Source organism: Hypanus sabinus, chromosome 6 (assembly GCF_030144855.1).
Source record: "Hypanus sabinus isolate sHypSab1 chromosome 6, sHypSab1.hap1, whole genome shotgun sequence".
In the NCBI taxonomy this organism is placed as follows: Eukaryota; Metazoa; Chordata; class Chondrichthyes; order Myliobatiformes; family Dasyatidae; genus Hypanus; species Hypanus sabinus.
The window spans coordinates 11,949,027-11,975,244 of record NC_082711.1 but is presented as its reverse complement, the minus strand read 5'-3'; the positions used below and the strand labels follow the sequence as shown (position 1 = coordinate 11,975,244).

General features: G+C 42.9%; 1 protein-coding gene across 7 annotated transcripts in view; it reads right to left on the bottom strand.

Annotated features, from left to right (window-relative positions):
* The window catches only part of dlec1 (DLEC1 cilia and flagella associated protein), a 209,625-nt gene that overhangs the window by 181,743 nt on the left and 1,664 nt on the right, over positions 1-26,218 (bottom strand). For 5 of the 7 annotated variants that reach the window (XR_009512561.1, XM_059971719.1, XM_059971722.1 and 2 more), the window contains exons 3-7: positions 24,763-24,915; positions 19,147-19,239; positions 14,147-14,287; positions 4,512-4,668; positions 2,364-2,480 (exon numbers count right to left, since the gene is read on the bottom strand). Coding sequence is in view for 6 of the 7 variants with exons in the window: in XM_059971719.1 (XP_059827702.1) it covers positions 2,364-2,480; positions 4,512-4,668; positions 14,147-14,287; positions 19,147-19,239; positions 24,763-24,870 (616 nt within the window). In the remaining variant the exon portion in view is untranslated. The remainder of the gene's footprint in view (positions 1-2,363; positions 2,481-4,511; positions 4,669-14,146; positions 14,288-19,146; positions 19,240-24,762; positions 24,916-26,218) is intronic. The other 2 variants (XM_059971720.1, XM_059971723.1) reach the window with 2 other exon arrangements.

The window sequence follows — 26,218 nt, the reverse complement described above, 5'->3', positions numbered from 1 at the left end:
GTACAGAGTCCATCAGCCATTGGAAACTCTGTGCTGTATTTTTCAGCCCAAATAGCATGTGCAGAAACTCAAAGAGGCCAAACAGGATTATCACAGCCATTTTGGAAATGTCCTCCAGGCACCTGATGGTAACCATTAACTAGATTGACTTTGGGAAAAAATAACTTTCCAGCTAAATGTGCCAAAAAGACTTGGAAGGTAATAATTGGGTGGGTGCTGGTAGCCTCATTAAGGCCTTGGTATTCGCCCATGGACAGCAACAACCATTGGACAGGGACCATATGGAGGGGCAAAGCTCAGGGGTTATTCAACTGGTGTACAATGTCAAGTCTTTCCATATTGGCAAAATTAGCCTTCATAGTTGTCAGCTTTTCTGGATCCAGTATATGCAAGAGGGCATGGACTGGTGGGCCAGTTGTAGAAGTGTGGTGCTCAATCCTATGTTTTGTGTCTATAGTGGAGTAGTGGGTTTGGTGAGGTTTGGGAATTCGCCCAGCAGTTGAGTAAACTTACATGTGGTGGTGCATGTGCTTGACAGAGTCGTTGTGGGGAACTTATTAGGGGAGCAGGATACAGACCCAAGGCCCTTAACATCCACAAGCCAGCAGTTCTTAAGATTGACTAACAGTCCTTGGGCACACAGGAAACTTGCACCAATCAGAGGACTGACCACTTTAGCCAGAACTAAGTTCCATGTTGCCACTAAAGCAGAGTGTCAACCGTCATGTCCCACAGGTCCAGATCCTGCTGCTGTTGGCAGCCTCCAACAAAGTTTCATCGATCTTTGCCTTCCCATCTGTAGGTGATGCTAGCAGCACACTCACCTGTGAGCCCATGTCACACAGGAAACGTTACCCTGAAAGGGGGTCCATAATGAACAGTAGACGACCTTGGCAGTTGGAACCCTTGGTGTTCACAGACCTCTGATGTCCCGATGCGTTGGCACTGTCAAAACTGCAAGGCAGTTTGCACTTCCTAGAGTTCGTACTAAAGCAAGTGTGGTAAGAACAAAGGCTCGACATCAACTAATTCACAGCTATGTGTGTCCTCGTGTCGGGGGCCTTGCTGACCAAGCTTATTGAGCTAAAGAAAGGAGGAAGAATGATGCACCATTGCCTAGTTGAGTGTAGACTATCGGCCATTTTAGCAAGCTCCCTATAGTCCCTCCCTGGTACATTAGTGGGGGCTATGCAAACTTGATCAGCTATTTGCTGCATGAAGGGTTCTTTGAAAATAAAACAAGGATGATGATTTCCCAGGAGAGGCAGCATGTGGTCCATTAGCTCTGATGGTTTAACATCACCAAGGCTGGGCAAGGAGAACAACTGTTTGGCGTTTTGTTCCCAAAACTCCAGCAGCTTCAAAAGGACTGCATTGGCCGACATGTTCAATAACTCTGGAATCTTTCTACAGCATCAGGTTCACTGGTGTAAGTTTTCACAAATAAATTGGTGCAAGTGTTTTATGTTTAAGAAAAATCATAGCAACTTGTTATTGAACATCAAAAAACTCAACACAAAACACATTAAAAATCCTTTACATAATTACCTCATCATGTCAAACCAGCCTCTAAAGTGAACCTCAACCCAATGTTGGTGATTATGGATTCTGTATGCTTCCATCAATTAGATTACTCTACACAATATGCAATTATAGAGTCATAGGAGAATACAGCACAGAAACAGGCCATTTGGCCCATCTAGTATGTACTGCACCATTTAAACTGTCTAGTCCCATTGACCTATACCTGGACCATAGCCCTCCATACCTCTGCCATCCATATACCTGTGCCAACTTCTCTTAAAAACATTGAAATCAAGCTTGCATGTACCACTTACACTGTAGCTTATTCCACACTCCTGTGATCCTCTGAGTGAAGATGTTTCCCTCATGTTCCCCTTAAACTTAAATTCTCCTAAAATTGTGGCATAAAATATAAAGACGTGGATCACATCACATCAGTCTGTCTGTTAAGGTCATATGTGGGAGCCAACTCATTTCTTCACTTGGCATCTCAGTAAACCACTGAATGGATTAACAGAATTATCTTCTAAGCACAAGGTTTCTCATGACATGCAGAAATAAAGATGATTCAAGTAAGTCCATTCATAGCAGTACAAAAATTCCAGCAAATTTGTGATTCACTCTCCTGGAATTTTTGGCAGCTACATGATATGAATCACAGGAATAAGCTTTTACCACAAATCAAGTACTCAACAAGGTCAGAACATAAATATTATTCAGGCCTGTCATCAAAACTAAGACAGAACACACCCAATGTATGTTCTGGTGGGGCAGATGGCAAGAGGCAACATTGCTGCCACTTGATGGGGTGAGCCCCAGAGAAACCCATTATTCTTTACCTGCAGGTACCGCTGCTTTTCTGATCACTGGCCTCTCTGTGGTATAATCCTCAGGAACGATTAAATTGTGCTTCTTGAGTAGTTCACTGTCCACACAACACATAAACCTGGACTTCTCTACAAGCAAGTAGAAGAGTAGGAAAGGTTAGCATTGGAGATGATACCTGGTCTAAAACAACTTTCTCCTCTTATGTGTTAAACTGGAACTCAATCACAGAAATTAACTAATCCAACACAAAGGATATATTGTAGCTGTAAGACCATAAGACACAGAGGCAGAATTATGCCATTTGGACTTCTGGAGTCTGCTCTGCTATTCAGTCATAGCTAATTTATTTTCTCTCTCAACCCCATTCTCCAGCCTTCTTCCTGTACTTTGACAACTTTATTAATCAAGAACCTATAAACCTCCACTTTAAATGGGATCCCCCCCCCCCCATTCCTCTAAACACCAGTGAGCACAGGCCCACAGCCATCAACACTCCTCATACACTAACCCTTTCATTCCCAGGATCATTCTCGTGAACTTCCTTTAGACTCTCTCCAATGCCTACACATCTTTTTCAGTTAAGGGGCCCAAAACAGCTCACAATACTGCAAGTACCTTTTAAAGCATCAGCATTTCATCATTCTACTTATACCTAATTAATATAATTTTACTTATTTTAGTTTTTTTTTGAGATACGGTGTAGAATAGGCCCTTCTGGCCCTTCGAGCCATGCTGCCCAGCAATCCCCCATTTTCATCCTAGCCTAATCACAAGACAATTTACAATGACTATTGAAAACCGGAGCACATGGTCGTGGGGAGAATGTACAAACTCCTTTCAGCCAGCAGCAGGAATTGAATTTAAGTTGCCTGTACTGTGAAGTGTTGTGCTCACCACTATGCCACTGTGCCATGTATAGCAGAACATTGCATTTGCACAATTAAATACAAACATACTGAGTGTTATAAAGAAGGAAACACAACGATCATATTTCACAAACCATGCTCCCATAAAGATGGATTCAGTAAAATTAATCAATTCATAGAGTACTACAGCAGAGAAACAAGCCTTTTGGCCTATCCTGTCCAAGCTAACCATCTATCTGCACCTGGACCATATCCCTCCAAACTTCTCACAGAACCAGAATCAAAATCATGTTTATTACTAATGACATATGTCATGAAATTTGTTTTGTGGCAGCAGTACAGTTCAATAAGTTTAAAAATTACTACAAGTCACAATAACAAATGTACAAAATAAATAAGTAGTGCAAAAACAGAGCAGAATAGTGAGGTAGTGTTCATGGATTCATGGACTGTTCAGAAATCTGATGGCAGAGGGGAAGAAGCTGTTCCTGAATGACGGGTTAGCATCATTAGCCTCCTGTACCTCATCCTTAATGGTAGTAATGAGAAGAGGGCATGTCCAGTGAGTGGGAAGAGGAAACATCTGACATTCATGTATCTAAATTTCTGAAATCCCACAATATCAGGTTGTTGTACTTAGTAGACACAAGAGAGTGCAGGTGCTGAAATCTTTGCTGGAATCTGGACCAAAATCGAACTAAGGGAGGAACTCAGTGGGTCAGGCAGCATCAGTAGAGGGATGCTCCCCACATTTTGGGTTGAGACTCGTTGTCTGGATAGAAAGATAGAGGAGTGATAGTCAGTATAAATAGGTAAGGGAAGGGGTGGAGCAAGAGCTGGAAGGTGATGGATGAATCCAGCTAAGGAGAGGGTAATAAACAGATAGAGACTTGGGAGGTCATAAACACAAGCAAATTCTGGAAATCTTGAGCAACACACACAAAGTGCAAGTCAAACAGCATCTATAGAGGGGAATGAACAGCAGACATTTTGGGCCAAGACCCTTCATCATGCTGGGAGGTGATAGGTGGAGACAACAGAATAAGGAATCTCAGCAGGTCAGGCAGCGTCCATTGACTGCTCATTTCAACAGATGCTACCTGACCTACTGAGTTCCTCCAGCTTGTTTGTACGTGTTGACTTGACCACAGCATCTGCAGTGTACTTTGTGTTTAGAATAAGGAATCTGATTGGGGAAGGAAGTTGGAGCATGGAACCAAAGAAGGAAAGTGGATTGGGTTGTAATGTGTGTTTCTATTTACTACTGAAATTATGCAATCAGAAAGGTTTTACCTGGAGGCAATCCCACTGATGTAAGACTGATTTCACTCTCTTCCTTTATTCTATTCAGAGCCTTCTCCTCTGCAGCTGCAGCTCGTGCTCGGGCCTGGATGATGTGCTTCTCAACAGTGTCAGCCTCTGTGATTCGCCTCTCGTACTCTTCGTTAATCTAGTTAATGACCACCAAAAGTAATTCAGATATTTCAATAAGCTAATGTGGGTGACATTCAATTTATTTTCATTTGATGCATGCATCAATAGCAAGACAGGCATTTATTGCCCTTGACCAAATGCCCTCAGGGCAACAACATTTTCATGAGTCTGCAGATGCACACAGAAGCCACATCAGATAAAAGCTACAAATTCCCTTCCCTCAAAGGCAAAAGTGAAATAGTATTTTAGGTAGCATAGCGGTTAGTGTAGCACTATTACAGTGTCAGTAATCACCGATCAGAGTTCAATTCCCAGCACTGCCTGTAAGGAGCATGTACATTTTTCCCTGTGGCCACATAGGTTTACTCCAAGTGCTCCAGTTTCTTCCCACATTTCAAAGACTTATTGGTTAGACTTAGTGAGTTGTGAGCATGCTATGTTGGTGTCAGAAGCATGGCGACACTTGCAAGCTATCCCTAACACTTCCTCGGACTGTGTTGGTTCAAAAAGTTCAATATAAATCTATTATTGAAGTACGTATATTACCATATACAACCCTGAGATTTGTTTTCTCGTGGACATACTCGATAGATCTATAATAATCTGGCTGTGTGCTCAGAGTCTGTGCAGAGCAGTTGGCCAGGGTCTTCACGGACATTTTCAATCTGTCCCTGGCCCAGGCAGTTGTCCCCACAAGCTTCAAGATTGCCACCATCGTGCCAGTCAACGGGCCTGAACGACTTCTGCCCAGTTGCACTCACTCCCACCATTGCAAAGTGCTTTGAGAGACTGGTTCTATCACATCTGAAATCCTGTCTGCCCACTACCCTGGACCCCCATCAATTTGCCTATCACACCAACAGGTCAACAGAGGACGCCATCACTCTGCCCTGACCCACCTGGACAGCCCCAACTCTTACGTCAGAATGCTGTTCATTGACTTTAGTTCGGCATTCAATACTGTGATCCCCTCCAAGCTGATCGCCAAACTTCACCAGCTTGGTATCAGCTCATCCCTCTGCAATTGGACCTTGGACTTTCTGACTAACTTGGACTTGACAGATAACTGACAGATTGCACTTTCCAATCTGTTAGACAACTTTTCCTCCTGCACTCTCACCCTGAACACCAGCGTGCCTCAAGGCTGTGTGCTGAACCCTCTTCTGTACTCCCTTTTCACCTATGACTGCATTCCTGTACAGGTTCTAACTCCATAATCAAGTTTGCAGATGACACCACGGTGGTTGGCCTTATCAGAGGGGGTGACGAGATGGCCTACAGGGACGAGGTCCAGCACCTGGCCGCGTGGTGTGCCGACAACAACCTGGCCCTTAACACCCAGAGGACCAAGGAGATTATAGTGGACTTTAGGCATGCTAGGAGCCACACTTGAGTCCCCATCTACATCAATGGAGCTGTAGTGGAGCGTCTATCAAGCTTCAAATTTCTTGGTGTCCACATTTCTGAGGATCTCACCTGGTCCCTGAACTCCTCCATCCTGATCAAAAAGGCACAACAGCATCTTTATTTCCTGCAGAGCATCAAGAAACCTCACCTCTGTCCCAGGATACTGATGGACTTTTACTGCTGTACCATTGAGAGCATACTCACCAACTGCATCTCAGTGTGGTATGGCAATTGCCCCGTATTCGACTGCAAAGCACTCCATCGGGTGGTGAAAACTGCCCAGCGGATTATCGGCACCCAATTGCCCACCATTGAGAACATCTACCATAAACGCTGCCTGGCCAGGGCGAAAAGCATTATCAAGGCTGCATCTCACCCTAACCATGGAGTTTTTACTCTCCTCCCATCCAGTAGGCACTACAGGAGCCTCCGCTCCCGCACCAGCAGGCACAGGAAGAGCTTCTTCCCTGAGGCTGTGACCCTGCTGAACCTCACATCACAGCGCTAAACAGTATTGTACCCATATTGTACTGTCTCAGTATTTCTATATTTGTGTGTTGTAGCACTTACTTTTTGCAGTTATTTTGTAAATAACACTATTCTTTGCATTACTGGTTAGATGCCAACTGCATTTCATTTGGCTTTGTATCTGTACTCAGTACAATGACGATAAAGTTGAATCTAATCTAATAATAACCATAACAAAATCAATGAAAGACTGCCCAACTGGGGCATTCAACGAGTGTGCAAAAGACAACAAACTGTGCAAAAACTAAAATAAAGTAATAATAAAAAAAATAAGCAATAAGTATTGAGAACATGAGATGAAGAGTCCTTGAAAGTGAGTTTTTTGGTTATGGGAACATTTAAGTGATGGGGCAAGTGAAGCTGAGTGAATCTATCCCCTTCGTTCAAGATTCTGATGGTTGAGGGGCAATAACTGTTTCTAAACCTGGTGGTGTGAGCCCTGAGGCTCCTGTACTTTTTTACTGATGGCAGCAGTGAGAAGAGTTATTCAAGTTATTAGTACAAACAACACTTTTCTCTTTTTTTCTGTAGATGCTACCTGGCCTGCTGAGTTCCTCCAGCATTTTGTGTGCATGCTCGGATTTTCAGCATCTGCAGGTGTTCTCTTGTTTGTGGTTTGAACACATTTCTCTGTAAGTTTTGATGTACATGTGATAAATAAAGATAATCTTTATCATTTTTAATGTTTAATCTTGGATGGTCTCATATAAGATGGAGACCAAATACAATAAGATAGACTTTTGACCTTACAATCTACGTCAATAAGACCTTGCACCTTATTGTCTGCCTGCACTGCACTTTCTCTGTAACTGCAACACTTTATTCTGCATTCTATTACTGTTACCCTTGTACTGCCTAATGAAATAATCTGTATGGATAAAAGATAAAGATATGAAAATTACTTTATTTCTTGCATGTACATTGAAAGGTAGAGTAAAATATATTGTGTATGTTGTGTGAAATAAGTCACTGGAGAAAAGTACTGGTAGATATAAAGCAGCTTCTTTATTCAACGAAACAAGGTATAGCAGGCATCACATGGAGACACTTTCGGTCGAAAGGTCTGGCTGGCCCAATGTGGTGCTCGATCTTTTATGTCCTAAATACCAAAGGACAACTCCATATTTTGAATGTATCTACAATGCTTTCTTTGCAACTACACACAAACCACACCTCTCAATTCATACCCACACCACAGACGTCCATATGAATCTTAATCAGCATTGTCTGGTCTAAGATTCACGGCATATAGGAACCCACTGCTCAAAGCTGCACACAAATTAAATCCACAATTTATACTCAGACACGAAGACTGGTGGCCGAAGACATTTGATAAATGTAAATACACTAAACCCAAGAATTGTATTAACAGTTGGAAATACAATTTAAAAATTGCAAAACAATTTTTTCACTATTATTAACCAATTTATATAGCTTTACATCCCACTGATTTATATAGATTTTTGAGTGGCAGGTTGGAGATACGTCTCTAACAAAAGTAGAGGTGAAAAGAGCTCTTTCCCTCCGCTAGCCTGCATGTTACCCTTGGGCAAGGTACTGCACCTGCTTAGCTCCCCCGATCAAGGTCACGTGAACCCATGGAGCATATGAGTAGCTGGTGATATCACAAGTCTCGGTACCACATGGTAGGCTTATTCAGAAAGTCAGAAGGCATGGGATCTAGGGAGGTTTGGCCAGGTGGATTCAGAATTGGCTTGCCTGCAGAAAGCAGAGGGTTGTGGTGGAGAGAGTACATTCAGATTGTAGGGTTGTGACTAGTGGTGTCCCACGAGGATCGGTTCTACTGTTCGTGATTTTTATTACCAACCTGGATGTGGGGGTAGAAGGATGGGTTGGCAAATTTGCAGAAGACACAAAGGTTGGTGATGTTGTGGATAGTGTTGGGGATTGTCAAAGATTGCAGAGAGACATTGATAGGATGCAGAAGTGGGCTGAGAAGTGGCAGATGGAGTTCAACCCAGAGAAGTGTGAAGTGGTACACTTTGGAAAGACAAACTCCAAGGCAGAGTACAAAGTAAATGGCAGGATACTTGGAAGCGTGGAGGAGCAGAGGGATCTGGGGAGGTACATGTCCACAGATCCCTGAAAGTTGCCTCACAGGTAGATAGGGTAGTAAGGAAAGCTTATGGAGTGTTAGCTTTCATAAGTCGAGGGATAGAGTTTAAGAGTTGCAGGGTAATGATGAAGCTCTATAAAACTCTGGTTAGGCCACACTTGGAGTACTGTGTCCAGTTCTGGTCACCTCACTATAGGAAGGATATGGAAGCATTGGAAAGGGTACAGAGGAGATTTACCAGGATGCTGCCTGGTTTAGAGAGTATGCATTATGATCAGAGATTAAGGGAGCTAAGGCTTTACTCTCTGGAGAGAAGGAGGATGAGAGGAGACATGATAGAGTTGTACAAGATATTAAGAGGAATAGAGAGAGTGGACAGCCAGCACTCTTCCCCAGGGCACCACTGCTCATTACAAGAAGACATGGCTTTAAGGTAAGGGGTGGGAAGTTCAAGGGGGATATTAGAGGAAGGTTTTTCACTCAGGGAGTGGTTGGTGCGTGGAATGCACTGCCTGAGTCAGTGGTGGAGGCAGATACACTAGTGAAAGTTAAGAGACTACTAGATAATCATATGGAGGAATTTAAGGTGGAGGGTTATATGGGAGGCAGGGTTTAAGGGTCAGCACAATATTGTGGGCCGAAGGGCCTGTACTGTGCTGTATTGTTCTATGTTCTATGTTATGCGACCATTGATGCCAGACAATCTCTGCAGAGTATTTATAACCGCTGGGGTCACCCATCTTGTAAAGACACTGCCCAGAAGGCAGCAATGGCAAACCACTTCTACAGAAAAATTTGCCAAGGTCAATCATCATTATGGAAAGACCATAATTGCCTATGTACATCATACAACGTGGAACATAAACAAACAATAAAGCTTGACATGCTACCCTTTCGCCATGACACAATTTCTGGATTTACCGTATTTCTAATGGGTAGAAGGTGCAACATGGAATTTATCCCCTTATGGTTTCAAAACAAGGGAGACCCAAGTGAAAAACTAAAACTGAAATGAAATTGAAATAGGCCTATTGGAAAGGAGGCTGGTTTTCATGACATCTCCAGTTTTTGCATTCTCAGGCAGAGTAGTTACCATGTCAATTTGTGATACATACAGATAGAATGCTTTCTATAAACACAAGAGATTCTGCAGATGCCAGAAATCCTGAGCAACAAACACAAATTGCTAGAGGAACTTAGCATGTCAAGCAGCATCTATGGAGGGGAATAAACAATCAATGTTTTGGGCTGTCATCCCTTCATCAGGATCAGAAAGGAAGGGAGAAGAAGCCAGGATGATTTCTATGGTACATTTATATATAAAAAAATCAGTGAGGTCCATTCACCTCCTGTATATCCTGTCCATGGTGACCAAGTGGTTGGATGGGACTAGGCTATTGGTGAAGTTTACTTCTGGGAACTCAAAGCTTTAAATCCACTCAACATCAGCACCATTGAAGTAAACAGGAGCAAGTGCACCCCTATCCTAAAATTGTCAGGATGCAGAGCTGAACAGAGACAGGACAGGTGAAATTCAACCCGAAAAAAGTGTGGAGTGATTCACTTTGAAAGATGGAATCTGAAGGCAGAATACTAACCAGATTTTTAGTAGTGTGGAGGAACAAAGGGATCTTGGGGTCCACATCTGTAGATCCCTCAGAGTTGCCACACAAGTTGATAGCACTGTTAAGAAGGCATATGGTGTATAGGCCTTCTTTAGTTGGGGACAGAGTTCAAGAGCTGTGAGATAATTTTGCAGCTGTATAAAACTCTGGTTAGACTACACTTGGAGTATTGCAATCAGTTTTGTTCACCTCATTATAGGAAGTATGTAGAAGCTTTAGAGAGTGTGTAGAGGAGATTTATCAGGATGCTGCATTGACTTATAAAGATAGGTTGAGTGAGCTAGAGCTTTTTCCTTCACTGAGAAGGAAGATGAGAGGTGACTTGATAGAGGTGTACAAGATGATAAGAGGCTTAGATTGAGTAGATAGCCAGAGACTTTTCCTAAGGCAGAATGGCTAATACAGAGGGGGATAATTTTCAAGTGATTGGAGGAAAGTATAGGGGGTTATCAGAGGCATGATTTTAACATAGAGAGTTGGGGGTGCATGGAACACCCTGCCGGAAGTGGTAGTAGAGGAAGATACATTAGGGACATTTAAGAAACTCTTACATAGGCAATGGATGATAAGAAAAAGGACTATGTAGGAGGGAAGGGTTAATTTGATGTTAGAGTAGGTTAGAAGTTCAGCACAACATTGTGTATATAATGTTGTATGTTCTTTATTTGAACAATGAAGCAGCTACTAGAAACCTAGTGTTTTAGGTACTGTATACAGCACAAACAACGTGGGCTGCAGGGCCCATTCCTGTTCTGTACATTCTCAGTTTCAGACCAATGGGTTTTCATTGAAAGTTCACAGCATGGGAAAAGGGGGCAAGTAGCAAACGGGAGAAAGATTCTTAAATGTCTCGAATGTATCTGCCTCTACCACCAGCCCTGGCAGAGTGTTCCATGTACCCACCACTCTCTGTGTAAAGAACTCACCTCAGACATTTACACTTTCCTCCAATTGCTTTAAAATTACGCCCCCTTGTATTAGCCATTGCCACTCTGGGAAAAAGCCTCTGGCTATCCACTCAATATATGCCTCTTACCATCTTGTACATCACTATCAAATTGTATCTCATCCTCCTTTGCTCCAAAGAGAAAAGTCCCAGCTTGCTCAACCCTCCTTCACAAGAAATGCCCTTTACATCCTAGTAACACTTCTCCTGTGAATCTGCTGAGGTCCGGTGATCCCAGTGCTGCCTCCTCTACATTAGTTAGACCCATCGTAAATTGAGGGACCACTTTGTTAAGCACCTCCGCTTCATTTACCAAAAGCAAAACTTCCTGGTGGCTAAACATTTTAATTCCCATTCTCATTCCTGTTTCAATATGTCAGTCCATGGCCTCCTCTTGTGTCATAATGAGGCCACTCTCAGGATGGAAGAGCAATACCTTATATTCCATCCGGGTAGCTTCCAATCTGATGGCATGATTATTGATTTCTCCATCCGGTAAAAAAAATTTCCCTCTTCTTCTATTCCCCACCCTGGACCTTTACCTTTTCTCACCTCCCAATCACCACCCCTGCTTGGTCCCATTGCCCTTCCTTCTTCCCTTTCTCCCAGATTCCTTCCTCTAGAGCCCTTTACCTATCACTTTCTAGTTATCCTTCTTCTCCTCCCCCCACCTTTTTATTCTGTCGTCTTCCTCCTTCCTTTACACTCTCAGCCCAAAATCTCGACTGTTTATTCATTTTCATAAATGCTTCCTGACCTGCTGAGTTCCTCTATCATTTTGGGTATGTTACTTTGGATTTCCAGCATCTAGAGAATTTCTCATATTATGATATCCTGGTAAATCTCCTCTGTACCCTCTCTAAAGATTCCACATCCTCCCTATAATGAGACATCCAGAACTGACCACGATGTCCGAACCATGGTTAGAATGGTTAGAAGTGTGGTCTAACCATTAGCTCACTGCTCTTAAAATCAACTAATGAAGGACAACACACCACATACTTCCTTAAAAAGCTTACCAACTTGAACGACAGTAACTTTTATGAAAGTTCAGAGCATGGAAAAAGGGAGAATTCCAGCAGTACCTGAAGCCAGTATTTGTCCCCAATAAACAACTCCAATACAGGACTTCTGGACATTATCACATTGCTGGAGATTGTTGGGCACATACTCAGTGCTACATTTTTTTTTTATTTTACAAGACTGGCTGAGCCTCCCATGGTATTTCCTGTTTGCAAAGTGCTTATGGTCATTCTGAGTTATGAGTTTTTTAAATTTTTATATTCTTTATTCAGTCACAACTCCGGACATAACGAGCCAGCCTTACACTTACTGCACATCTCTAACAGGATGCCTTGTCAAACCATTTCAGAAGCCAGTTCATGGTACTGGTATATCTGGAGACATACTATATGTATGTCAGACTGGTTAAGGACATGCAATTAATTAAGATTGTTTTTAATGACTATCTTGCAGTTTCAATATTTCTAGTTCCTACGACCTATGGACTCATTTTCAAGGAGTTTTATTTAACCATATAACAATCACAGCACGGATACAGGCCATCTTGGCCCTCCTAGTCCGTGCCGAACCCTTAATCTCACCTAGTCCCACCTACCCGCACTCAGCCCATAACCCTCCACTCCTTTCCTGTCCATATACCTATCTCCATATATATCCATATACCATATACCTATGAGATTTTCATCTCATGTTTTTGATATTTGTTGGTTATTTATTTTTTATTTCTTTCTTTTTGTATTTGCAAAGTTTATTGTCTTTTGCGCACTGGTTAAATGCCCAGATTGGTGTGGTCTTCCATTGATTCTGTTATGGTCATTATTTTATAGGTTTGTTGAGTATTCCAGCAAGAAAATAAATCTCAGGATTGTATATAGTGACACATATATACCTTGATAATAAATTTACTTTGGACTTTGAAATTTGAACTAAGGATGCAATGATTTACTCCAGATTATATTCAGGAACATATAAAAATGAGCAGGAGTAACCCATTTGGCCTTCCAAGCCTGCCCCCTCCCTATTCAATATTATAAATATAAGCATGGCTGATTTGCCCCAGGCCTAATCTCCTCATGTGTGCTACTGTTGGGAAGTTCAGACATATTTCAAAAAGTTATCCACCTCCTCTTAAATGCTTCCAATAATATAACCTCCTCAACCATCTAGGTGAGAGAATTATAGCTATTCTCCACCTTTACAAGAAGCTGTTAACACAAATTTCAATTTTAATGACTAACCTCCTAACCATGCTTGCTTGTTCAAGACTCCCACCGGTGGAAACAGCTCAATATCCACCTGTCTTTTTCCTTTATTAGTATGTATGCAGAGAACACTAAAACTGGTGTGTAGTGGACAGTGAAGAAGGATGTCTGAGGTTACAACAGGATATTGATTAGCCCAGAGATTCATACTAAGATCAGAGCCCGAAGGTCAGTCAGAAATCCAGAAGTGAAGTCAGATGGCTGAAGCCTGGATAATGGAGATTGAAGGCCTGTTCTGGAGTCTGTGTGTGTGGGTGGGTAGGAGGGATGAAAGAAGCTTGTTTTGGTGTTGTTGTTGTTTTGTTGCTTGTTGTGCTCTGTGTTATTCTGTTGAGAATTGTGGGATGCTATGTTGATGCTGTAACTTGTCGTATCAGTTGCCGGCTGCCCCCAGAACATCCCCAGGTGTATTGGTTGTTAACACAAATGACACTTTTCACCATATGTTTTAATGTACATGTGATAATAAATTAATCTGAATTCTGAGGCAAATGTAATCAACAATCCACACCATTGCTTTCTGCTTCTCCTTTGCAGGCAATAATTAAGCTTTAGCACAATTTACATCTTTGGCAGCTGTTCACACTACAAATTAGTGACAGGAAAGAGTAAAAAAAGAGGCATACCTCTTGGAGCTGTTGCACAAATTGCTCATGGTAAGCATTGTCTCCACCTTTTGATTTCATAAGATTCTTCATTATATCTTTTCCAATCACATCTCCAGTATAAACCTCTTTGAAGATACTCGCCAATATGTAAGATATATCCTAATAGTTAATAATAAGTTACTGGTGTAATCCCTAAATCCCTATAATTATTCATTTTTTATGTACAGTATGTATCTAATTTCTTTTTGGGGTATAGTTATAATGCACAGTCTTTTTCCCAGGGTTGGAGAATCAGGAATTAAGGCAAGACAGGAAAGATTTAACATGAATCTAAGTGGTAACCTTTCCAACCAGAGAGTGTTCTGCTTGTTGTTTGTGCATCTAACTCAGTTAATTCCTTATATGGAATAAGCTGCCAGAGGCAGATTCATAACCAACATTTGAAAGAAATTTGGACAGGTAAATGGATAGGAACAGTTAAGAAGATTATAGGTCAAACACAGGCAACTGGGACTAGCTTAGATGGGTGCCCTTGATCTGCACGAAATAGTAATTCAGTGCTGTATTACTCTATAAATCGAAATTGAAATTTCTCATTAAATTCAATTGATCCAAACTCTAATAAAAGGTCTGTCAGATTAACCTCTAACAATGAAAGGAGCATAAAAGAAAATTGACTTTAAAACAGGAAGCATGAAAAGAATAGGAACAGGAATGTTTGCCATTAAGAAAAGTTGGAGTTTCTCAGAATGAGATTGTGGCAATTTTTATTCAAAATTGTAGATGAACTAATCAGTGGCTCCAGTGACTAACATCAAATCAACATTATGGAATGATTATATACCAATTATATACATTATATTCCAAAATTTCTTTTACCATAAGGAGAAATCAGTATATAATTTTGGTGTAATATATAGATAAAATATTCACCCCCCTGGAAGTTTTAATGTTTATTGTTTTACAACATTGAATCATGGTGGATGTAATTTGGGGTTTTTTGACACTGGTCATAGAAAAAGACTCATCTCAAAGTGAAAACAGATCTCTACAAAGTGATCTAAATTATTTACAAATATAAAGCACAAAATAATTGATTGCATAGTATTCAGCCCCTTTAATATGGCACACCAAATCATCACTGGTGCAGCCAATTGGTTGTAGAAGTCATGTAATTAGTTAAATGAAGATCATCTATGTGCGGTCAAGGTGTTTCAATTGATTGTAGTAAAAATACACCTGCGTCTGGAAGGTCCAACTGCTGGTGAGTCACTATCCTGGCAAAAACTACACCATGAAGACAAAAGAACACTCCAAGCAACTCTGCAGAGGTAATTTAAAAGCACAAATCAGGAGATGGAAACAAGAAAATTTCCAAGTCACTGAATACCTCTTGGAGTAGTTAAGTCAATCATCAAAAAATGGAAAGAATATGGCACAGCTGTAAATCTGCCTAGAACAGGCTGTCCCCAAAAACTGACTGACCGTGCAAGAAGGGACTAGTGAGGCAAGCACAAAAGACCTACGACAACTCTGGACGAGTTACAAACTCCTGTGACTGAGATGGGAGAGACTGCGCATATAACAACTATTGCCTAGGTCAGGGGTCGGCAACGTTTACCACTGAAAGAGCCAATATGGACCCATTTCCCACAGAAAAGAAAACACTGGGAGCCACAAAACCCGTTTGACATTTAAAATGAAATAACACTGCATACAACGGTTTTTTTTTGCCTTTATGCTATGTATAAACAAACTATAATGTGTTGCATTTATGAAATTGATGAACTCCTGCAGAGAAAACGAAATTACATTTCTGCATGCAACAAAAACATTTTGAACTCCGAAAAAAAGACGTTGGGTTGAAGGTTACTCTATAGGTAGCCTACCTTGGATCAAAGAATTAAAAGAAAGCGCGCACTGGCGGGTGTCAGGCATTGGCAGTGGTGATGTATATTATTAGCGATAAAAAACATGTTGTAGCGGTGTAGCGCTACACGCAGCGCTAAAATAAAGACACTGCAGTCAAAGGTAACTTTATTCGAACTAAACAGCCTTGATTTAAAGCCTCCCTCAACCCGTCCCCGTGGGCGCGGATGCTCCAAAAGACACGTACTCACAAACCCCCGTAGGCTATCTCCCTTAGCCAGAATGGTGGCTAATTGTGAGGCAGTTCGGATGTGCCAGGAAATGCGGTCTCCACAACGTTTTTAGATTGTACAAGATCACCATAACCTTCAAATTTCGAATTACATTTCAAAAACTAACAAACTACGGGGAGCCGCAGCACAGAGATCAAAGAGCCGCATGCGGCTCCGGAGCCGCGGGTTGCTGACCCTTGGCCTAAGTGCTTCATCAGTCCGAGCTTTATAGGAGAACAGCAAAGAGAAAGCCACTGTTGGAAAAAAAATCTCACATGAAATCCTAGCTAGAGTTCGCTAGAAGGCATGAGGGAGTCTCTGAAGTCAGCTGGAAGAAGGTTTTAGATCTGATGAAACCAAAATTGAGCTTTTTGGCCATCAGGCTAAACGCTGTTTGGCATAAGCCAAACACCACACATCATCAAAAATGTACCATCCCTACTGTGAAGCATAATGGTGGCTGCATCATGCCCTGGAAGGCTTGTGAAGGTAGAGGGTAAAATGAATGCAAAAAATACAGGGAAATCGTGGATGCAGTCTGCAAGAGAACTGTGACTTAGGAGATTTGAGAATACGTACACAACGCCGGAAGAACTCAGCAGGACAGGGAGCATCTGTGAGAAAAGAGTACCCAACGTTTCGGGCCAAGACTTTTCATCAGGAATGCGGGGGAAGAGAGGGCCGAAGCCCAGTAATAGAGATAGGGGAGGGGGTTGGTCCTAGAGGTGCCAGGTGGAAGACCAATCAGAGGAAAGATAAAGGGGGGAGGAGGAGGGGATAAGCATGAAAGAACTGTAGAGATAAAAAAGCAGAAAGTTGAAAGGGGAGAGAGGCAAAGAGGGACCTGGGATAGGGGAAGGGGGAAGGGGAGGGAATTACCGGAAATTGGAGAATTCAATGTTCATACCACCAGGCTGGAGGCTAGCCAGACAGTAGATGAGGTGTTGCTCCTCCAAGCTGAGTTTGGCCTCATCATGGCAGTAGAGGAGGCCATGTATGGACATATCTAGATGGGAATGAGAGGCAGAGTTGAAGTGGGTGGCAACCGGGAGGTCCTGTCTATTGTGACGGACGGAGCGTAGGTGCTCGACGAAGCGGTCCCCCAATCTGCATCAAGTCTCACCAATGTAGAGGAGGCCGCACCGGATGCAATAGATGACTCCAGCAGACTCACAGGTGAAGTGTTGCCTCACTTGGAAGGACTGTCTGGGGCCCGGAATGGTGGTAAGGGGGGAGGTGTGGGGACAGGTATAGCATTTGCGCTTGCAGGGATAAGTGCCAGGTGGGAGCTCTGTGGGGAGGGATGTTTGGACCAGGTAGTCGCGGAGGGAACGATCCCTGCGAATAAACTCACCTACTTACCTTGCCTCCACCTGTTTTTTCCGAAGCAACAGAGGTGTTCCCGCGCAGGTCCAGCAAAGAACTTTAAAAACACAGACTCTGTGAGAAAGTCTAGTGAAGCAGTCATCTCTGAAGTAGTCTGAGTCAGAGTGGTAAGGCTTTGGCTCAGCAAGGCTTCGGCAAAAACAGGCAGAGGCAAGGTAAGTAGGTGAGTTTATTCGCAGGGATCGTTCCCTCCGCGACTACCTGGTCCAAACATCCCTCCCCACAGAGCTCCCACCTGGCACTTATCCCTGCAAGCGCAAATGCTACACCTGTCCCCACACCTCCCCCCTTACCACCATTCCGGGCCCCAGACAGTCCTTCCAAGTGAGGCAACACTTCACCTGCGAGTCTGCTGGAGTCATCTATTGCATCCGGTGCGGCCTCCTCTACATTGGTGAGACTTGATGCAGATTGGGGGACCGCTTCGTCGAGCACCTACGCTCCGTCCGTCACAATAGACAGGACCTCCCGGTTGCCACCCACTTCAACTCTGCCTCTCATTCCCATCTAGATATGTCCATACATGGCCTCCTCTACTGCCATGATGAGGCCAAACTCAGGTTGGAGGAGCAACACCTCATCTACTGTCTGGGTAGCTTCCAGCCTGATGGTATGAACATTGAATTCTCCAATTTCCGGTAATTCCCTCCCCTTCCCCCTTCCCCTATCCCAGGTCCCTCTCTGCCTCTCTCCCCTTTCAACTTTCTGCTTTTTTATCTCTACAGTTCTTTCATGCTTATCCCCTCCTCCTCCCCCCTTTATCTTTCCTCTGATTGGTCTTCCACCTGGCACCTCTAGGCCCAACCCCCTCCCCTATCTCTATTACTGGGCTTCGGCCCTCTCTTCCCCTGCATTCCTGATGAAAGGTCTTGGCCCGAAACGTTGGCTACTCTTTTCTCACGGATGCTCCCTGTCCTGCTGAGTTCTTCCGGTGTTGTGTACGTATTCTTTGATCCACAGCATCTGTAGTTGTACTTCTGTGTTTTGACTTAGGAGATTTGTTTCCTGGCAAGACAATGAACACAAGCATAAAGTCAAAGCTACACAGGAATGGCTTTAAAACAACAAAGTTAATGTCCCGGTGTAGGCAAGTCAGAATGCAGAACTCAATCCAATTGAGAATTTGTGACTGGACTTGAAAGGGAATGTTCACTAACGATCCCCATGCAATCTGACGAAGCTTGAGTAGTTTTGTAAAGAAGAATGGGGAAAAATTACCATGTTCAGAACCTATCCACACAAACTCAAGGCTGCTGCCAAAGGTGCATCTGCTGAATATTGACTTGAAGGGAGTGAATAATTATGCAATCAATTATGCAAACAATTCTGACCAATGCCGATCTGGTCCTTGGGGTGAAAAAACTATTACACTGAATATTATCCCAAGTATTTCATCTTTGTGGTAGATGGCCACAGGTTAATTTTACACTCTTAACAAATGATAAGGAACCAAGTCTGTCTGGTTGACTGGTTTGAGCTGATGTCCTTTACCTGTGCTTTTTCTGATGTTGGTCGTTGTCTGTACATAAATGGCTCTGAAGAAGTAATCTTGTCAGTGTCATTTTTGTATAGTTTACAAGCATCCTGACAGAAAATAAAACAAAATAACAAGCAGGAAAAGAATACATTTTGATTGCTAACTGATGTTGTGTTCCAATGTTTTGAAAGTTATCTGACAGCTTTTTTTTCTTGATTACGAAGACAACAATCAAAGCTATTCACAATGATGCTGTGTTACTAATTCATGATTAGAAATCATCATGGTATCAAAAAATATATATTATTGAAACACCAGTTAAATTCAAGTAGCTATCAAGAAGAGGCATTGTCATAGAGAGAGAGAAAGCAGAAATAAGTGTAATCAAATCCATGTGAACGGTCAAGCATCCATTTACACCTATCCATTTTATTCTCTCCACAATCCCTTCAAAGCCCCTCATCTCCATGCCAGGGGTAATTTACACTGGTTGTCTAACTCACAGCTCTTTCAGATGTGGGGAGAAACTAGAGTTCCCAGGGGATCACAGAGAGAACATGCAAACTCCACATGGACAGCACCAGAACTCAGATCGAACATGACTTGTAGCAGGTTCATTGACCCATGATGTCATCCTGACCCTTTTACCTACTCTAAGATCAACCTAACCCTTCACTCCCCTATAGCCCTCCATTTTTCTTTCATGCATGTGCCAATGTAAGAGTCACTTAAATGTCCCTAATGTACCTGCCTCTACCACCAGCCTGGCAACACTTTCCACATACTCACCACTTACTGTGCACAAAAAACTATCTCTCACATGCCCACTATGCTTTCCTCCAAGCACCTTAAAGTAATGACCCCTTATATTAGTCAGTTCCACCCTGTGAAAAAGTCTCTGGCAATGTACTCTACCTACGCCTCTTATTATCTTGCACACCTCTATCAAGCCACCTCTCATCCTCCTTCGCTCCACAGAGAAAAGCCCTTGCTCACTCAACCTATCCTCCAAAGGCATGCTCTTTAATTCAGGCAACATCCTGGTAAATCTCCTCTGCACTCATAAGACTATAAGATATAGGAGCAGAAATAGGCTATTTGGCCCATTCAGATTGCTCCACCATTTCATCATGGCTGATCCAATTTTCCTCTCAGACCCAATCTCCCGACTTTTTTCTGTACCCCCTCATGCCAGACCAATCAAAAATCTATCAACCCCTGACTTAATACAAAATACATAAAAACTTGGCCTCCGAAGCCACTCACAGCAAAGAATTCCATAGATTCACCACTCTCTGGCTGAAGAAGTTCCTTCTCATCTCTGTTCTAAAACAACGCCCCTCTATTCTTAGACTCTCCCACCACAGGAAACATCCTCCTTTCCTCCAGAGAGAAAAGCCCTAGCTCACACAACCTATCCTCAAAAGACATGCTCTCTAATTTAGATAGCACCCTTCTACATCCTTCCTATAATGACGCTACCATAATTGAACACAATATTCCAGTGTGGTCAAACCAGAGTTTTATAAAGTTGCAAAATTATCTCATGGCACCTAGAAACATACAGCACAACACGGGCCCTTCGGCCCACAAAGCTGTGCCAAACATGTCTCTAACTTAGAACTACCTAGGCTTTACCCACAGTCCTCTATTTTTCTAAGCTCCAAGTAGCCATCCAGGAGTCTCTTAAAAGACCCTAATGTTTCCATCTCTACCACTGCCATCAGCAGCCCATTCCACAAACTCACCATTCTCTGCATAAAAAACATACCCTGACATCTCTTCTGTATCTACTTGCAAGCACCTTAAAATTATGCCCTCTCATGATAGCCATTTCAGCCCTGGATAGCCTCTGACTATCAATGCCTCTCATTATCTAATGCACCTCTATCAGGTCACTTCTCATCCTCCATCGCTCCAAGGAGAAAAGGCTGAGTTCACTCAACCTGTTCTCATAAGGCATGCTCCCCAATCCAGGCAACATCCTTGTAAATCTCCTCTGCATCCTTTCTATGGTTTCCACATCTTTCCTGTAGTGGGGCGACCGGAATTGAGCACAGTACACCAAGTGGGGTCTGACCAGGGTCCTATATAGCTACAACATTACCTCTCCTCTCTTAAACTCAATCCCACAATTGATGAAGGCCAATACATCGTACGCCTTCTTAACCACAGAGTCAACCTGTGCAGCAACTTTGAGTGACCTATGGACTTGGACCCCAAGATCCCTCTGATCCTCCACACTGCCAAGAGTCTTACTATTAATACTATCTTCTGCCATCATCTTTGACCTATCAAAATGAACCTCACACACTTACCTGGGTTGAACTCCATCTGCCACTTATCAACCCAGTTTTGCATCCTATCAATGTCCTGTTGTAACCTCTGACAGCCCTCCACACTATCCACAATACCCCCAACCTTTGTGTCATCAGCAAATTTACTAACCCATCCCTCCACTTCCTCATCCAGGTTATTTATAAAAATCATGAAGAGTAGTGGTCCCAGAACAGATCCCTGAGGCACTCCACTGGTGACTGACCTCCATGCAGAGTATGACCCATCTACAACCACTCTTTGTCTTCTGTGGGCAAGCCAGTTCTCGATCCAAAAAGCAATGTCCTCTTGGATCCCATGCCTCCTTACTTTCTCAATAAGCCTTGCATGGGGCACCCTATCAAATGCCTTGCTGAAATCCATATACACTACATCTACAGCTCTACCTTCATCAAGGTACGTAATCACATCTTCAAAAAATTCAGTCAGGCTTGTAAGGCACAACCTGCCTTTGACAAAGCCTTGATAATGCAAAGATCATTTCCAGAGGCTCAGCAATCTCTTCCCTCGCTCCCCACAGTAGCCTGGGGTACATCTTGTCCAGTCGCAGTGACTTAGCCAACTTGATGCTTTCCAAAAGCTCCTGCACATCCTTTTCCTTAATATCCACATTCTCAAATTTTTCAGTCCACTGCAAGTCATCCCTATAATTGCCAAGATCCTTTTCTGTAGTGAATACTGAAGCAAAGTATTCATTAAGTACCTCCGCTATTTTCTCTGGTTCCATACAGACTTTTCCACTGTCACACTTGATTGGTCCCATTCTCTCATGTCTTATCCTCTTGCTCTTCACATACTTTTAGAATGCCTTGAGGTTTTCCTTAATTCTGCCTGCCAAGGCCTTCTCATAGCCCCTTCTGGCTCTCCTAATTTCATTTTTAAGCCTTATAATCTTCCAGATTCCTATCATTACCTAGTTTTTTGAACCTTCCGTAAGCTCTTCTTTTCTTCTTGATGAGATTTACAACAGTCTTTGTACACCACAGTTCCTGAACCCTACCATCCTTTCCCTGTCTCATTGGAATGTACCTATGCAGAATGCCATACAAGTATCCCCTGAACATTTGCCACATTTCTTCCATACATTTCCCTGAGAATATCAGTTCCCAATTTATGCTTCCAAGTTCCCGCCTGATAGCTTCATATTTCCCCTTATCCAATTAAACATTTCCCTAACTTGTCTGTTTCTATCCCTCTCCAATGCTATGGTAAAGGAGATAGAATTATGATAGAATTATCTCCAAAATGCTCTCCCACTGAGAAAACTGACACCTGACCAGGTTCATTTCCAGATCAAGTACAGCCTTTCCTCTTGTAGGCTTATCTACATATTGTGTCAAGAAACCTTCCTGAAGACACCAAACAAACTCTACCCTATCTAAACCCCTCACTCTAGGGAGATGCCAATCAATATTAAATCTCCCATCACAACAACCCTGTTATTATTACTCCTTTCCAGAGACTGTCTCCCTATCTGCTTCTCGGTGTCCCTGTTACTATTGGGTGGTCTATAAAAAGCACTCAGTAGAGTTATTGACCCTTTCCTATTCCTAACCTCCACTCTCAGAAACTCTGTAGAGAATCCCTTCATGACTCCTCCTTTACTGCTGCTGTGGCACTATCTCTGCTCATCAGTGCCACGCCCTCACCTCTTTTGCCTCCCTCCCTGTCCTTTCTGAAACATCTAAAGCCTGGCACTTGAAGTAGCCATTCCTGCCCCTGCACCATCCAAGTCTCTGTAATGGCCACAACATCTGAGTGCTGATAACAACATAACAACATAACAAGGGCTGATCCACACTCTAAGCTCATCCGCTTTGTTCATGCATTAAAGTAGACACATCTCAAACCATCGAACTGAGCGCGTCCCTTCTCTATCACCTGCCTATCCTCCCTTTTGCACTGTCTCCAAGCTTTCTCAACTTGTGAATCAACCTCCCATTCCTCTGTCTCTTCAGTTTGGTTCCCAACCCCAGCAATTCTAGTTTAAACTCTCCCCGATAGCCTTTGCAAACGTTCCCGCCAGGTTATTGGTCCTCCTAGGATTCAAGTCCCTTTTGTACATGTCACACCTGCCCCAGAAGAGGTCCCAGTGATCCAGAAATCTGAATCCCTGACCCCTGCTGCAATCCCTCAGCCACACATTTATCCTCCACCTCACTCTATTCCTATACTCACTGTCACATGGCACAGGCTTTGAGGTCCTGCTTCTCAACTTCTTTCCTAACTCCCTGTAGTCTGTTTTCAAGACCTCCTCCCTTTTCCTACCTATGTTGTTGGTAATAATATGTATCATGACCTCTGGCTGTTCTCCTTCCCACCTCAAGATATCGTGGACGCGATCAGAAACATCCTGGACCCTTGCACCTGGAAGGCAAACTACCATCCGTGTTTCTTTCCTGCGTCCGCAGAATCGCCTGTCTGACCTCTTAACTATAGTGTCACCTATCACTGTTGCCATCTTCGTCCTTTCCCTACCCTTTTGAGCCAAAGGGCCAGACACACGACCACTGTTGCTTCCCCCAGGTAGGCCATCCCACCCCCCGCCCCCCAACAGTAATCAAGCAGGAATATTTATTGTTAAGGTGTACAGCCACTGGGGTACTCATTAGTACCTGCTTCTTGCCCTTCCCTCTCCAGATTGTTACCCACTTATCTGTCTCCCCAGGCCCCAGAGTGGCTACCTGCCTATAGCTGCTCAATATCAGCTGCTCACTCTCCTTGACCAGACGAAGGTCATCGAGCTGCATCTCCAATTCCCTAATACGGTCTCTAAGGAGCTGCAGCTCGACGCACCTGGTGCAGATGTAGTTGTCCAGGGAGGCCGGGAGTCTCCGGGACCTCCCACATCTGACAGCAAGCACAGAAAACCAGCCTCACACACATACTTGAACTCAATCTCCTGACTAATGAAGACCAACACACTATACAACATCTTAACCTTGGGGGATCTATGACATTGTTGACAAGATCTCTCTGTTCCGCCACACTGCTAAGAATCCTATCATTAACCATGTACTCTCCCTTCAAGTTTGACTTTCCAAAGAAAATGACTTCACACTTTTCCAGATTGAAGTCTATCTACCACTCGTCAGCCCAGCTCTGCATCCTATCAATGTCCTATTGTAACCTTTGGCAACATTCTACACTATGCACCACACCACCAACCTTACTAACCCACCATTTCACTTCCTGTTCCAAGACTGAAACATCAGCTCTTCTATCTATGTCACTGCACTATTCATACTCTGCCTATGGCATTAAACTCCACAGGTTGTATGTGGGCATTTTACCTTTGTTACTTCTTCATCTGGATTTTGAAGATCTGCGTCCGAAGGCAAGGGGTTAATATTTTCAGAAGAAGGAGATTTGTTCTCCCCTACAGCCTCTTCTTCATTCATTTCAGAGATATTATTTCAGGAACCCGATCAAACTGAAGAACTTATCTTGATTGAGAAATAGAAAGGTGGAAGTGTTGATACAGTAGGATTGCAGCTACGTTACTAAAGTAAGATCTAAATGCTTGGTCCAGAGTCAATGTTTCAAATCCCACTGTGCCATCTGTTAAATCTATAGTCAAAAGATTAAATAAATCTGGAGTTCCAGCAGTAATGCTAATCATGAAAGCACAAGACTGTCATAAGACCAGGATTGTTGGAGGACCTGCCCTGGGCCCAGCACGTAAGTGCAATTATGAAACAAGCACTGCAGCACCTCTACTTCCTCAGGGGTTTTCAGAGATTTGGCATGACATCAATAACTTTGACAAACTTCTACAGATGTTTAGTGGAGAGTATATTGACTGGATACATTACAGCCTGGTGTGGAAACACCAATGCCTCTAAATGGAAAATCCTACAAAAAGTTGTGGATTTACCCAGTCCATCATGGGTAAATCTCTCTCAAGCATTGAACATATTAATAGGAAACACTGTTGCAGGAAAGCAGCATCCATCACCCAGGACATGCTCTTTTCTCACTGCTGCCATTAGGAATAAGGTACAGGAGACTTTGGACTCACACCACCAGGTTCAAGAACAGTTACTACCCCTCAGTCATCAGGCTCTTGAACTGAAGGGGATAACTCCACTCAACTTCACTTGCCCCATCATAACCAGTGGACTCATTTTCAAGGACTCTTCATCTCAAGATTTTGCTATTTATTTCTTTTTGTATTTATACAGTTTGTTGTTTTCTGCACTCTGGTAAAATGCCGAAGTTCAGTGGTCTTTCACTGATTATGGTTATTATTCTATAGACTTATTGAGCGTGCCCACAAGAAAATTAATCTCAGGCTTTTATATAGTGACATATATGTACTCAGATAATAAATTTACTTTGAACTTTGATTTGTTTTTTACCAGAAGAAAATATGCCTTCTTGGCCTTTATGTAACTCCAGATCAACCAACATAATTTACTCTTAATTATATTCCAATTCAGGGGCAATAATAAACTAATGTATAAAAATATCATAATGCTACAGTGCCTCATTCCCTGCTGAGATAGGGACATGCTTGCCCTAGCATGTGAAGTCACATCCGGCAGATTGGGTGGATGAGATCAACAGTGATATCCGATAACCAGGAAGGCAGTTCTGCAACGCTTCATGGGCCACAAAATGCATGACAAAGCACGGAATAATTCTTGGTAATTCGCTGCAACCAAGGAAGACCCCAGTTGTGACGACCGCTCATACCACTGGACTTAAAGCTATGAAGTTGAGAGGGTGGAACTGCACCAGTGCAAC